Below are 15,000 nucleotides of genomic sequence, written 5' to 3'. Positions count from 1 at the left end.
CCCAGGGCTGAATAGGGTATATGATTCTTATCCCACTACAGATGCTAATTTTCTGTCTCCAAGCATTTGCCTTCTGCTCTAATCAAGGTGATTACAACATGCAATATGTCTTTGCATTCTTTACAAGCATTCTTTATAACACCCCTTCCACCTTCTAACTGAGATATAAAGACTCAGAGATGTCCATTCCTACTCCCTCCAGGGAAATTTGTTGGCTGCTGTGTGAAAAAGGTTGCTGGACTAGATAGATCACTGGTCTGAGCCAGGAGGGCTTTTCTTAACTTCTGACAAGTGTTCAGTCTGTGAAAACCCCACATAATGCCATATATTACAATTTTACTTATTTACTGGGGACAATCCTAATTTAGGCCATGATTGTTCCTATTTTGGGAGTTCCTATAAAAAAATTTAAGGGGCTGCAGTGGCTCAAGTGGTTAAGATGCCGAACTGCAGATTGGAAGGTCAGTAGTTCAGCAGTTCGACCCGAGTGCCGCAAGATGGAGTGAGCTCCCGTCTCTGGTCCCAGCTCCTGCCAACCTAGCAGTTCAAAAGCAAGAAATTGCAAGTAGATAAATAGGTACCACTTCGGTGGGAAGGTAACAGCGTTCCGTGCACCTCGGCGTCTAGTCATGCCGGCTACATGACCATGGAAATGTCTCTGGACAGCGCTAGCTCTTCGGCTTGGAAACAGAGATGAGCACTGCATCCCTAGAGTCGGATTCGACTGGCTTTCAAGCAAGGGAAACCTTTACCTATACAAAAAATTAGTCTACACTTCTCTTCAGTTCAGATAATCATTATCCTAACTAAGGGTAGGATTCTGCCATCTTGTTCATTTCCCCTCCCTTTTACTGCCACTGTACCCAATGCCTTTATGTGGGTTCCAAGACTACCAGAAGAGCCTTTTTGGTGGTCAAAGGGGTCTTTGTTCGCACTTCTTTATTAGTGGGAAAAGCTGGTTTAGTACAACCCAAGTGTCTTATGGCAACCAAAAAGACTAATATGGCATCAGTTTTCATGGACTACAGACCTTGGACAAATGCATGAAGTGCTCACCTGTGGGTTGACTGAGACACCATAATTAGAGAAAAGGAAAGAAGTGGCTGGTTGAATGTGATGGTTTTTGGTTTTTACACAGTGAGGTCAAATAGACAATACATAAGACACTGTTTGGTGCATCACTGTACTGTGTGGAACACAAATTATTTGTCTGTTTTGCTGCAACAGACTAAAATAGCTTTTCCTCAATAACTATAACAGTATTTATACCACTGTTTACAACATTCAATGAGCTTTACATGCAATATACTATGATCCTGACAACTAGCCTGCAGGGGTGAAATTAGCATTCCCCTGAGGCAGATGGGACAGCAGAGGCTAAGAGTGGCTTACCTGAGGAGGCCTAGTGAATTCATGACAGATTGAGCCAGTGACTTCCTGATCCAAACTCTGCCTATCAGTGACTACACTAGACCAACATCCACAACTGCCTGTACTATTGGATACACTAGAGAGAAGAACATTCAGTAATTTGAATAAGGAAGAGGCATTAATTGAAAAATCTTTGGTATGAAAAACAGGTAAGCACACAAGATTTTCACTGTTTTCATTTGTGAAATAGTTCATTATGTGTGAAATAATATTCAGATTACATGAGTAAAGACTGGTGGTTTATAAGGAACAATGATCCCATTCTCACATCCTGAGTTCCTTCTTTGCAGCACCCTTCCAATCTTCTGACAGGGATATAAGGACTCAGGGATAGGGATGGGCACAAACCTCATCACAAACCTAAATTCATGACGAAAATTGCTGGGTTATGGCCCATCCCTAACCATGATTCTCCCACACCCTTCCATGTATTCTTCAGGGGATTGTGGGGTTCATGGTGGGAAGCAGGGGAGAGTGAGAGGGATCGCTGAAATGGCTTGCATCTATTTCAGCCTAACAGTTGAATATGTAATTGTTGCAATGCCTATCCTTTAACTGTTTTTATTGTTTTGATACTTATTTTTCTGTTTATTGATTGTAATTTATTGTTGTGACCCACCCTGAGACCGCTTGCAGGAAGGGCAGGATATAAATCAAAATAAATAAATAAATGAAATAAATTTCAGTTATAAATTTATTTATTGTATTTATAACCCACCCTCCCCGCAAGGAGGCTCAGGGCAGCTCACATTGCCTGGCACAGTGTGCCAAGGTTCATATACAGTCAAAACATTCAAAACTTAAAACATTTAACATTAACATTTAAACAATCAACAATTTCGGATTAAAGTGCACTCAGGGATTATTAACCAAGATGGCATAACATGTCATGCAGGCTCAGGCAATTACAGGCTCCTAGGTGGTTTGGCTCGATCTCACTGCAGCCAGCCTCCACCACAGATATTAATAGTGGTCATTGATGGTAATGTGGGCAGCTCCTAATTGAAGGCCTGGTGGAAGAGCTCCATCTTGCAGGCCCTGCGGAACTGCACAAGATCCCGCAGGGCCCTGATCTCCTCCGGGAGCTCATTCCACCAGTAAGGAGCCGCCACTGAGAAGGCCCTGGCTCTAGTAGCTGCGAGCCTGGCCTCCCTGGGGCCTGGAATAACCAGTCGATGTTGCACCCCCAACCGTAGTGCTCTATGGGGTATATATGGGGAAAGGCGGTCCTTCAGGTATTTTGGACCCTGGCCATATAAGGCTTTAAAGGTAAGTACCAGCAACTTGAAGCAAATTCGGTATGCTATTGGCAGCCAGTGCAACGCCTTCAGCACTGGCCGGATGTGCTCTTATCTAGCTGCACCCTCCAAATTTGCGCCAAGGGCAGCCCCATGTAGAGAGTGTTACAATAGTCTAGCCTTGAGGTGACCATTGCGTGTATCACTGTAGCCAGGTCATTGCGATCGAGGAAGGGAGCCAACTGCCGAACCAGCCACAGGTGGTAGAAGGCCAACTTAGCAGTGGCTGCTACCTGGGCCTCCATTGCCAGGGAGGGTTCCAGGAGCATTCCCAAACTCCTAACCACCAGCACAGGCACCAATGGCGCCCCGTCGAAGTTATCCCTGTCTTTCCCCCCACACACACACTTGGAAGAGACCTCCCTGCCACATGCAGATCTGGGGGGTCAGCTTCTTAAGAACATAAGAGACGCCAATGTTGGATCAGGCCAAAGGCCCATCCAGTCCAACACTCTGTCATACAGTGGCCAAAAATACCAGGTGCCATCAGGAGGTCCACCAGTGGGGTGGTGCTTTCTTCTGCCAGGTGCTTTAAAGTGTCAGGTAGGAGAAGCATCCCAGCCAGGACTACATGTGGCAGCAAGAGACCTCCCCACTGCACGCAGATCCTTGGGGCAGCTTCATGAACCTCATGAAATGAACTGGTTTGGTGAACAGGAAGGCTTGTGAAGGTTCGTGGTCTGTGTGGCACCACAAACCCAGATGAACCTCCATGTTCCCAGGTCGTGCCCATCGCTACTTAGGGATCTTCATTCCTACTTTTATCTGACAAGGAGACCTTTGACTCTCAAAAGTTCATACCCTCAAAATCTTGTTAGTCTCTAAGGTGCTACTGGACTCACTCCCACAGGACTTCATCCTTAATATGATTAATTCCCTTACAGTGTGATCCTAAACAGAATTACAGCCTTCTAATTCCAATGAAGTAAACAACCTTGGAAAGGTATAGATCTATTTATGATGGCACTGTTAGTGTGGTAGACTGAAAGTCTCTCCTTTCAGGAAGGTCCACTGAAATAAACTAACTGCCAAAAAACCAAAGATTAATTTTAATCTATGGTCTATAACACTGAATACTGGCATGTCTGAATATTTACCAGACAGTGTTCAGCTTAAAGGTCATAACCCACCTGTGTTATTCTTAGCACAATACAATTTAATGTATACTTACGCCATAATGCCTGAGAGATGAAACATTTCAGCAGTTGTGTATGACAGGTAGCTATATAAGAAGACAAACAGTGGCTCAATCACTCGAACTTTATAGGTGTAGCGAGTAGTAAAAGCTGCTACAAATCCCAGAATTATTCCAATCAAGACTCCACCAATCCCAACGATAAAGAAATTGGCAATTCCTGCAAATACGTCAATGGGCTTGATTGTATGCATCTGGCAGAAAGACTTGAACAAGTTGTACAAGACCTAAGAAGGAAAAAGGTTAACGTTTTAGAAACCTTATCAACCCACTTGTGTTATTTTAGCTGGAAATATATATAATAATGGTATTAGAGCACTTCATATAATAAAAGGGTTAGAAAAAAATACTACAATAATTTTCAAAAGACGGGAAATACATGAAGCAAATATTTTAATTCCCATTGATTTATGTTAAGTGCACACTTTTAGGTTCCAAAGGGACTTAATACCGCTTAACTTTGAAAGATCTCAGTAAAAGAAAACATTACATTTTGGTGGAATAAGGAAAATGGTCTGATATCTCTCTCTCTCTCTCTCTCTCTCTCTCAGCAAAAATACAAGATCCTTCCAGATATATATGCACTTATTACATGTGTCATGTTTCTTTTTGTCCATATATTTCTCTCTTATCATTTATAAGAACATACTAACATAAGAGAAGCCAATGTTGGATCAGGCCAATGGCCCATCCAGTCCAACACTCTGTCACACAGTGGCCAAAAATACCAGGTGCCATCAGGAGGTCCAACAGTGGGGCCAGAACACTAGAAGTCCTCCCACTGATGCCCCCCCCAGCACCAAGAATACAGTGCATCCCTTGCCCCAGCCTGAGAGTTCCTATCTATACCTTGTGGCTAATAGCCACTGATGGACTTCTGCTCCATATGTTTATCTATTTTCCTCTTGAAGCTGTCCGTGCTTATAGCCACCACCGCCACCTCCTGTTGCAGTGAATTCCATGTGTTTATCACTCTTTGGGTGAAGAAGTACTTCCTTTTATCTGTTCTAACCCGACTGCTCAGTAATTTCATGGAGTGCCCACGAGTTCTTGTATTGTGAGAAAGGGAGAAAACTACTTCTTTCTCAACCTGCTCTATCCCATGCATAATCTTATAAACTTCGATCATGTCACCCCTCAGTCGTCGTTTCTCCAAGCTAAAGAGCCCCAAGCGTCTTAACCTTTCTTCATAGGGAAAGTGTTCCAACCCTTTTATCATTCTAGTTGCCCTTTTCTGCACTTTTTACAATGCTATAATATCCTTTTTGAGGGTTTTTAAAAAATATTTTCTTGATGTTTAAGCATATGGGTCTGAAGCCAGACATAGTAATTAAAAAAAAACCACAACCCTGTTGTTCATACATTGTCTACTGGTTTCTCTTTACATATACAAGTGATCATTGAGTAAATTACAGTTTGCCCCTTGAAATAGACTTTTGCTGCTGAGTAATGAATTTAAACACATTATAACTTGCTTTTCATGCTGCCTGAATTTCCACCGTTTAATTTGCATTTGGTAAAAGATATCCTAAATATTAATTACTTTCTTAAAAACCATCAAAATGGAGGCCACTGTTGTTTTAGTCTTTATCCCAGAAGGTTTGAGTGCAACCTGAAAATAGTTATGCCCTGATCACATAATCTACAGTGCAATCCTGAACAGTTACACCCTTCTGTAATTTTTCAATTGCTGCCATTGAATGCATAACTGTATGTGAACAACATAATTGAATTGCCATGTAAAGCTTCGTCCTGGGCTAGGATCCAAATCCATCCAATCGCAGTGCTAGCCCGGGAAGAACTATCCAATCACAAGTCAGCAAGCTCCCTGAGCTTGGTCCTTATGCATACAACCTCATTGGTGGGTAATTGTACAGTAGGTGTGGCTATATTAGCCGGGAGAGTTTAAAAGCAGGACAGCTGCAATGTAAAAGCTGTTCTGGCTATCAGATGTTGATCCGTGTTCGAGTTGTGTTCGAGTTGTGTAATAAAGCTGAATCTTGCTGAATCACTCTCCGACTACTTTGTTAAGCAAGCGACTTAACACCTTCTAAGCCCATTGACTTAAACTGTCAAGTCACTGCTGATTTATGGTGACCCCCATGGGGTTTTCAAGACAAGAGATGTTCAGAGGTGGTTTGCCATTGCCTGCCTCCACATCATGACCCTGATATTCCTTGGTGGTCTCCCTTCTAAATACTAATCTGGGACAACCCTGCTTAGCTTCCCGAGATCTGATGAGATTGGGCTAGCCTGGGCTATCCAGGTCAAGACTCTATGGACCGAGAAGGGTATAATTTTTTTTTTTCCCATTGTGGTATAAAACATCTTTTTTTCCTCTCACTCCACCCATGAACAAATTAAGTTTTCCAGCCCTGACCTAGATAGCCCAGGCAAGCCTGATCTCATCAGATCTGGGAAGCTAAGCAGCACCAGCCCTGGCAAGCACCTGGATGGGAGACCTCCAAAGAATATCAGGGCTGTGATGCAGAGGCAGGCAGCAAGCCACCTCTCTGAAGTCCTTCCAGCCCCACTAAGGGGTCACCAGAAGTCATCCATGACTTCCAGGCATGTACACACACACACAAACACACAAAATATTCACCAAACAAAAAAAACAAATGAAGCTCTCCCATACCATTGGTCTGTTAAGGTCACTATTGTCTACTCCACTACTGTCTACTCTGCCAGCAGCTCTCTGGGTTTCAAGCAGAAGTTTTCATGTCATCTTCAATGTGATGCTTTGAACTGGCGGTATAGGGGATTGAACCTGGGGCCTCCTAAATGAAAAGTCATACTCTACCACTCTGCCACAGCCTTTTTATACTTAATGTCTATCCTGATGCAGAGTTCTGGAGAACTTGAAAACTGGCACGCTATTGTGTGAAATGGACACTTTGGTTGGTCCAAGCAGAAGGTATCTTTTGCCTTTGGGTTATCTTTTGGACCACTGTGGCTACCTACAATTGCAACCTATCTAGGGTTGCCAAGTGTGAATTGAGCCGCAGCGGGGGACTCCCGGCTGGCGGTGGGGCCACGACCAGCCGAGGGAAAACCATAGAGTTTTCCCTCGGATAACCGTGGTCCCACCCCCAGCATGCCCGGGTCACTTCCGGGTGACGTGCACGTCGGAGTGGAGTTCCCCCCGGGGCCCGATCCACCGGCGGCGGGGAACGGGCCTCTGGAGGGCGGGGGACTTGGCAAGCCTAAACCTAAAACAATATGAGTTTTTCTGTATAGGAGCATATCTTCTTTTCTTTTACTCTCACAAATACTGACTTCTCTATTAAAATAAAGATGCATTCCGACATTATCACAAGCTGCAACTGAATTCCAGTTCTGTACAAACACAGTTTTTGCTGTGCTCCTGTGTGCCACTTGCTCCGTCCATATCCCTTTAATGTGCAGAGCTTGATACAAAACTTCCCAGTATCACCAAGCTCCAATTCACCATGATGTCCATACTTTAAATCTCCATGCCAGACTGTGTGAAGTAAACTAGCTCCAATTCACCAAGGACCTGCATTCAGCCAAGCTGTGTTTGGGCATGAGCAGAGTTTAATTGCAGCTTGCTGTGGTGTCTGAATACAGCATGCTCCTCAGACATTTGCACCACAGTGACCTGTAGCGTTGCACAGCAGCTATGAGTTTGGAGTCCTGAATTAGGATTATTTGAATCTGCCGTGAGGAGTCACTAGGCAACTTCAGTCAACCACTTCTTTTCAGCCTCAGCCCACCAACTTGTTGACAATATGACTGACCTACAAGATTCTTGTAAGAATTGCAATGCAATAACATATCTGAAACACTCTGAGCACACTCAATCACTATATAATTGCCAGAGAATAATTCAAGACAAGGATTATAAGAATAGAATATATATAATATAAATAATACCAAAATACCAGGAGTAAGGCTCGTTGTCGGAAGAAATACAACGAGCTCTAGAAAGAGGCCCCAGGTGAGTGTCCCGGCTGGTGGGGCAGCAGAGGGAAGGGGAAAATAGAGGGAGGCGAGCCATGTTTATTTCCTTCTGCTTAGCTATAAGGCAGGGCCAATGGTAACAGATATGGTTCCCTCCATCCCTGACTTATGTTGATTTGGGGCTCTGCAGTGGCAGCTAAGGTAGAAAAACACCTCTTCCTATGCCATGTTTTCTGGGTTCCAAGGGTCTAGAAAGCAGTTCCATAGCCAGTTACAGGACTGCCAACTCTGGGTTGGGGAAAAACCTGTAGTTTTGAGGCGTAGAACCTTGGGAGGGCAGGGTTTGGGGTGGAGATGGACCTCAGCAGGGTACAATGCCATAGAGTCCACTGCCCAAAGCAGCCATTTTCTCCAGGAAAACTGATCTTGGAGATCTCCAGGTGCTGCCTGGAGGCTGGCAATACTAAGGGGAGGGCCAAGTTTGTTGAAGGACTTCAGTGAGCTATAATGTCATAGTGCTCAGCCTCCAAAGCAACCATTTTCTCCATGGGGACTGACCTCTGTACTCTGGAGATACATTGTAATTCAGAGAGATGTCCAGGCCTTCCCTTCCCCCCAGCCTTCTTCAGTTCCAAAACAGCTTCCCATTTAACACTTTAACTGATTAAGAGTTTAACTGACTCCCTGTTAATGGCCCATGGCGTCTTGTGACTCCCAACTTGGGTGTTGTAGTTCTAATTCTCTTTGCTATGGTTGCAGTAAGATCAGCTGAGAACTACAACTCCCAAGATGCAACACACCAAAAGCGGGGGTGTTAAAATGGAGGAGCCGGTGGGATGGGCCAATAGGACACCAAGGCAAGTTCCCCAGTGGCCAATGGGAGAGTAAGTGAGTTGTTGCCAGCACGGTTTGCCTTTTATATATATATAGGATTGTTGTGTTTTATCCAAAACACCGAGAGAGAGAAATCAGATTTTTCCCCATGGCTTCAGCATTTCCAGAAATTTTACATCTCTGAGCAAACCACGGACATATATAACATTTTCAAGGACGTGTTTATTTTTTAAAATATGATTAATTTTGTACCTGAAATTAGTATGGCATAGTGTGTTTGATGATATTACATGACTGAAGAATTCAGCTCAATATAAAAATATGCCAAATGCAAGTGTTTCTGTTCAGATAATACATTTTCTTTTTATGAACTTTTTTTCTGTTTTTAGCTTTCTCCCTACCTCTCAGATAGCAAAAGCTAAGGTACAGCACTTTGCAGTTGTCTCTGATTTTTAAAAAAACTATAGCATTTATACTAACATTTTAAACAGTACAATTTAATGTGCTTTGAAAGTTCTAAATGATGCATTTTATATTGTTAAAACAGCAAAGTAAGTTTAGGTTTGATATCAAAGCAAGTACTGCGTATATTTCTATTTTCCCCAGCAACAGGATTCTGGGTGCTGTTAGGCCAACCACGTGCCTCCTAGACCCATGTCCTTCGTCGCTGATGAAGGCCAGCAGCAAGGGTATATGGGGGGCCTTTGGTAGACATTGTTAATCTGTCCGTGGATTCAGGGGTCAATCGGGGGGTGGGGGTTGAAAGAGGCTGTGGTTGTTCTGCTCTTGAAAAAGCCAACTCTGGATCCTACTGATCCAGCCAATTAACACCAGTCTCTAATCTTTTGTTTCTGGGTAAGGTAACTGAAAGAGAGGTTGCCAAGCAGCTCCAGAATTTCCTGGATGAAACATCAGCAATGGACCCATTCCAGTCTGGTTTCTGCCCCAGCCGTAGGATGGAGACAGTATTCATTGCCCGCATGGATGACCTACATAGGCAGCTGGATCAAGGTGGGTCAGCATTGCTGAAATTGTTAGATCTTACAGCAGTGTTCGACGTGGTCAATCATGATCTCTTGATCCACCAACTCACTGATGTAGGAGTCTGCAAGACAGTCTTGAAGTGGCTGATCTCATTTCTCCAAGGTCGGGGACACAGGGTAGCACTGGGGGGGGGAGAGATCAACTAGACACCCACTAATATGTGAAGTGCCTCAGGAGGCGATCCTTTCCCCAAAGCTGTTTAATATCTATATGTGCCCCCTTGCCCAGCTGGTTTGGCGCTTTGGGCTTCGGTGTCACCAATATACTGATGACACCCAGCTATATCTGCTGATGGGTGGCCGTCCAAACTCTGCCCTGAAAAATCTGGCCAAGGGTTTGGAGGCTGTGGTGGGATGGCTGAAGCAAAGCCAGTTGAAGTTGAATCCGACTAAGATGGAGGTTCTGTGGCGGCGGGGGGGGGGTGTGATTTGGGATTGGGGAGCCAACTCCCAGCTCTTGACGGGGTGCCTCTGACACCGGCACCTACCATCAAGAGACTGGGGGTAATCCTAGACCCCGCTTTATCTATGGAGGCCCAGATCGCCAATGTTGTCCGGCAGGCATTTTTTTAACTGCACCAGGTCAGACAACTGGCCCCCTATCTGTCTCACCCTGACCTTGCCACAGTAATCAATGCAATGGCTGGATTACTATAACTCGCTTCACGTCAGGCTATCCTTGAAACTGACCTGGAAGCTCCAACTGTACACAATATGGCAGCGCAGGTCCTTACAGGGACCCCATGGAGGACAATCCAGCGCTGCGCAAATTGCATTGGTTGCTGGTAAGGCAGATCAGATTCAATGTTTTGGTGCTTACCTCTAAAGCCCTTAACAGTCAGGGACCTACATACTTTCAGGACCGTCTCTCCCAAAAGGCATTAAGATCAGCGGATAAAAACCTTCTGGTGGTCCCCAGCCCAAAAGATATCTAGCTGGCCTCAACCAGGGCCAGGGCCTTTTCTGCCCTGGCCCCAGCCTGATGAAATCCTTTGGCAAGTGAAAGTTTCTCAGGATGTGTAAGGCAGAGGTGTTCCGCCAGGCCTTTGGTGGAAGACAGCGACAGTTCTTTACATCTGCCTAGCACTGCCACCTTGTTTTTAACATGTTTAAATGTTTCTGAATATTTAAATATTGTATTTTTATGGTTTTAACTTATTTTACATTGTAACAAACCAAATTGTTTTGAACCGCCATGACCCCACACAAACTGGGAAGGGTGATTTTTAAAAATGAATAAATCTAATTTAATAAATAAATAAATTTTTGTTTCAGCGTGCAACTATTTTCAGTTTCTACACACCAGAAGAGAGACATAACGCTATAAACCAATGGTAAAAATCAAACACAATTCATAATGCAGCCGCACTGTTGCTTTTACAAGCAGCCAGCATGATGATCATACATTTGATCTAAGTGCTACCACAAGATCTAAGTGCTAGCACACAGGGAAGGATGCGGCATTCACTTACCTAAATACACTTAGGTGGGGATAACTATGCAAAACTGAAACAGAAGACACCATATTTATAATAAGCCCCATGAAACCCCTTCAAATGAGATTTAAATCAGAAGAAACCAAACTTGTAAACACTGCATTTCCACCTCACATTAAACCAGCCTGCTCTCTTCCTTGTTCCATTCCCCAGGCAATTCTTGTTCCTTTCAAGTTTTTGTTCCTTTGGTGTATCGTACTCAGGGCCTCTTAAGTTGCACAGAAGGGAAGAAGCCAACTATCCTCTAGACGAGTGACTTCTGGGAATTCCTACCTTCAAGGAACCCTTTCTAAATAGTGTCTCTGCCATAGTTTTGAAGGATAGTTCCCACATACTATTTGCACATTGCAGAGAGTTATGGAGTCTATCCGCAGGTGGAGCCTCATACACCCTCTATGTATATATTCCAGTCAGGATTTCCCTCCAGCCCCAACATGCTTAGAATGTTTGAAAAGTGCTCACTGTTTTATAGGCCCTTTCAAACAGCCTTTGTATTCTGTTTTAGTAGCTGGTTGCTAATGGATTTTTTTGGTCATTTCAGACACACCCATTTTAATAACCGGCTGCTAACAGATTTTATTTACTTTTTCAAACAAAGCCACTTGCATCCAGTTGACAAAACATAGGCCCCTGCCACACATGCCAGAAAACGCGGGGGGAGGCGTGGCTATTTGCGCCGTCGCATTCTGATCCGCCATTATGCAATCAGACGCGACGGTGGTACACCGGGGTTTCATCCTTCGGTGCACGCTGCAAAGAGGAAAGTCGGAGAGAATAGGCGCGCGCAGGCTCGATCACACTGAACGAGTCCGTCTGCAGCCCGTGGCAAACCATTTGCTAGTTGATCTTTGCAGGTACTTGTTAACTGCGCATCTTCGGCAGCATGCCACAGGTTGGCCACGGGTGCGCTACGCTTCCCAGATGTTGCGGTGTGATCACGCCCCGAAAATCCACCCAGCATTCATGCCTTTTGCACAGCAAATTCTCTGCGCGACCGGGGCCATAGTTGGGCTGTTTTTGAGGGAAACTGCTTTCTTCCGTTTTCACATCTCCATTGCACTTCTGAATTGCTGTGGTGTGCTGTTTAAAATGTCCATAGCGCTTCCTACAATGCCGCTTTTCCCCTACCCTTTTTTGCAGTGCAATCTTCCTCAAACTTTTATTTGAATGTTCTGAATTGAGCACTATAGCACTAAACCAGTATAGCCCTTCAGTGCTACAGTGGTATCATTGAGAGATGCCGTGGCACCACTGTATTGGTCTAACACTATATCACTCAACTTAGAACGTTAAGAAAAAGTTTGAGGAAGATAGTGTAGTGAAAAATGGCTGGGGAAAAGTGTGGTGCTGTTTGAAATGGCCAGATCGCTTCAGAGACAGCTCATTAACAGAATGAAATTTGCTGTAAGGAACCTCCATCCCTATATCGCTTTACTCAGAACCGGGCCAACAACGAATAACATCCAGTTTAGAACAGTAATGTGAAAGGGGCCATAGTCACCTCACCTGTCCACTGTAGCAACATACTGCAAAAGAAGACCAAGACTGATGTGTACGAAGTCTTTCAGGTATGGATGCCAGCCTCCAGGTGGGACCTGGGGATCCCCTGGAATTACAGCTCATCTCCAGACTACAGAGATCAGTTCCACTGGAGAAAATGGATGCTTTGGTAGACTGTATGGCATTGTATCCCCACATGCAGCTGCTGGTGTGACCTTGGGTCAGTCACAAATTCTTTCAAAGCTGTTCTCTCATTAGGTGTTCTTGAAAGAGCTCTCTCAGCCCCACCTACCTCACAGGGTGTCTGTTGTAGGGAGGGGGAGGGGAAGGGGAATGAGATTGTAAGCCACTCTGAGACTCCGTCAGGTAGTGAAGGGCAGGGTATAAATCCAATCTCTTCTCTTCTTCTCTTCACTGAGGTCCCTGTCCTCCCCAGGCTCCATCCCCAAATATCCAGGAGTTTCCCAACCTGGATCTGGTAACCCTACCCCCCCCTACACACACACACCAGTAGCCAGGGGGGACGTGGCAGCCCTAAATTCAGGGGTGCACGTCAGCCATTAGGTGACCCCAGAAAAAAATGCCATACCTGTACCAATGGAAATTCCTTCTTAACATGTCAGATCTCTAAACTGCTTTTAAATTCAGGGGACTGCAAAGAGCAGTTTGAGGGTTCTGTGGGGATCTCTGGAAAAACCTCCCAAAACGTGGGCAAAGGCACAAAACATGCTCACGTACTAGTTTCAATAACAGACCATCTACAATATTTTATTTAAAAATTTCCATTGCATGCTGGTAAAATAAATTATTAATAATAACCAGATATCATTTTGGGGGGGATCGCGGGGGATCGCAGTTCCCCCGGGTGAGGTATGGGGGGCGGGGCACATGACAAAGCCCCGCCCCCTGCTTCCGGCCGCCCCGCTTCCGGCCCTCATTCAGCCAGGAGGAGGCAGGAGAAGAGGGAGGGTAAGTTGCTTCCTCCCTGCCTCTCCCCACCCCTGCCTGCCTGGGGCCAGGGAGGGCCTTCGCGGGGCTTCCTTGCACTCCCGCCGGCCGGGAACATTGGGGGCGGGGTGTGTGGCCTTATGACACACTTCCGGTGATGTCAGGGGTGTGGCATATGCTAATGAGTTATGCTAATGAGTTCCCCTAGCTCTTTTTCTACGAAACGACCCCTGATAATAACGATGTTAATAAATATTCAAGATTTGTCGCTCTTGTCCTCTCAGCAGTAAGACCATTACAAATGGAAAGAATCAATTAGCCAGCAAGCAACCATTTCCTAAGTGGTGCGTGTGTAACCGAGTTGCCAGCTCTGGGTTAGGAAATACCTGGAGATTTGGGAGGGGAGCCTGAGGAGGGCGGGGTTTGGGGAGGGGAGGGACTTCAATGGGCTACAGTGCCATAGAGTTCGCCTTCCGGCGTGGCCATTTTCTCCAGGTGAACCGATCTCTGTCACCTGGAGATCAGTTGCAATCCCAGGAGGTCTCCAGCCACCACCTGGAGGTTGAAAGGAAGCAAAACAACCGTGATGTAATAGGCCAGAAAAAAAAGTTCTTCGCAGAACCTGGAGATTGGCAACCCTATATATAATCTTCATGATCCATAGAAAAGGCGATCAACAAATAAAATAGTTGCATTAAATCTGAATAGCATCATGTACACCTTTTTGTTGATTACCTCCAACAAAAAATGTCACAGCCGTGGCTATTCAATGCAACAATGTAAAAAGACACAAACGACCTTCTGCTATCTTTTTAAACAGCTGCTGCTGAAATAGTGAATCGATGGTAACATAGATATTAATAGATAAGGGTGAGTTAAATAGACACTGTTGGGGATTTCCATCCACAGAGAGTGACTTTCTCGGCTCCGTCCGTCCCACAAGCAGCCTGAAATGCCACCTGAAATCCTGTTCCGGAGGTCCCCTCTCTTTCTCGCTCAGTGGGAAGCCCTTGTACCTGTACAGGATCCAACCCAAAGACTGAACTCAGAAGTTACGTTAAACCACAGTATGACCAAACCCTGGCTAGCTGGGATGCCCAAATGCAAAGAGTACAACAAATTGCCGTTTCATATTAGCTAATTTGTCAACTACAGCTTGCACTAATTGTGGTTATAGTGACTTCTGAATTTAAGAACCACAATTTGAGACACTATCTGTGCCTTGCAGCCACTTGGCCACAAAGATGCAAGTTCAGGAAGGATGACTTCTCTGTTTTGAAGCCAAGAAGAGCCAAGATACAGAGAGACTGTTATTCACCCACAAACCACGA

General features: G+C 45.0%; 1 protein-coding gene across 2 annotated transcripts in view; it reads right to left on the bottom strand.

Annotated features, from left to right (window-relative positions):
• SLC9A2 (solute carrier family 9, subfamily A (NHE2, cation proton antiporter 2), member 2) overlaps positions 1 to 15,000 on the bottom strand; it is a 50,045-nt gene that overhangs the window by 26,837 nt on the left and 8,208 nt on the right. For both annotated transcript variants that reach the window (XM_015410948.1, XM_015410940.1), the window contains exon 3: positions 3,901 to 4,151. In XM_015410948.1, the coding sequence (XP_015266434.1) occupies positions 3,901 to 4,151 (251 nt within the window). The remainder of the gene's footprint in view (positions 1 to 3,900; positions 4,152 to 15,000) is intronic.

Source organism: Gekko japonicus, unplaced genomic scaffold (genome assembly GCF_001447785.1).
Source record: "Gekko japonicus isolate JY-2015 unplaced genomic scaffold, Gekko_japonicus_V1.1 scaffold353, whole genome shotgun sequence".
In the NCBI taxonomy this organism is placed as follows: Eukaryota; Metazoa; Chordata; class Lepidosauria; order Squamata; family Gekkonidae; genus Gekko; species Gekko japonicus.
This window is presented reverse-complemented; position numbering and strand designations above follow the sequence as displayed.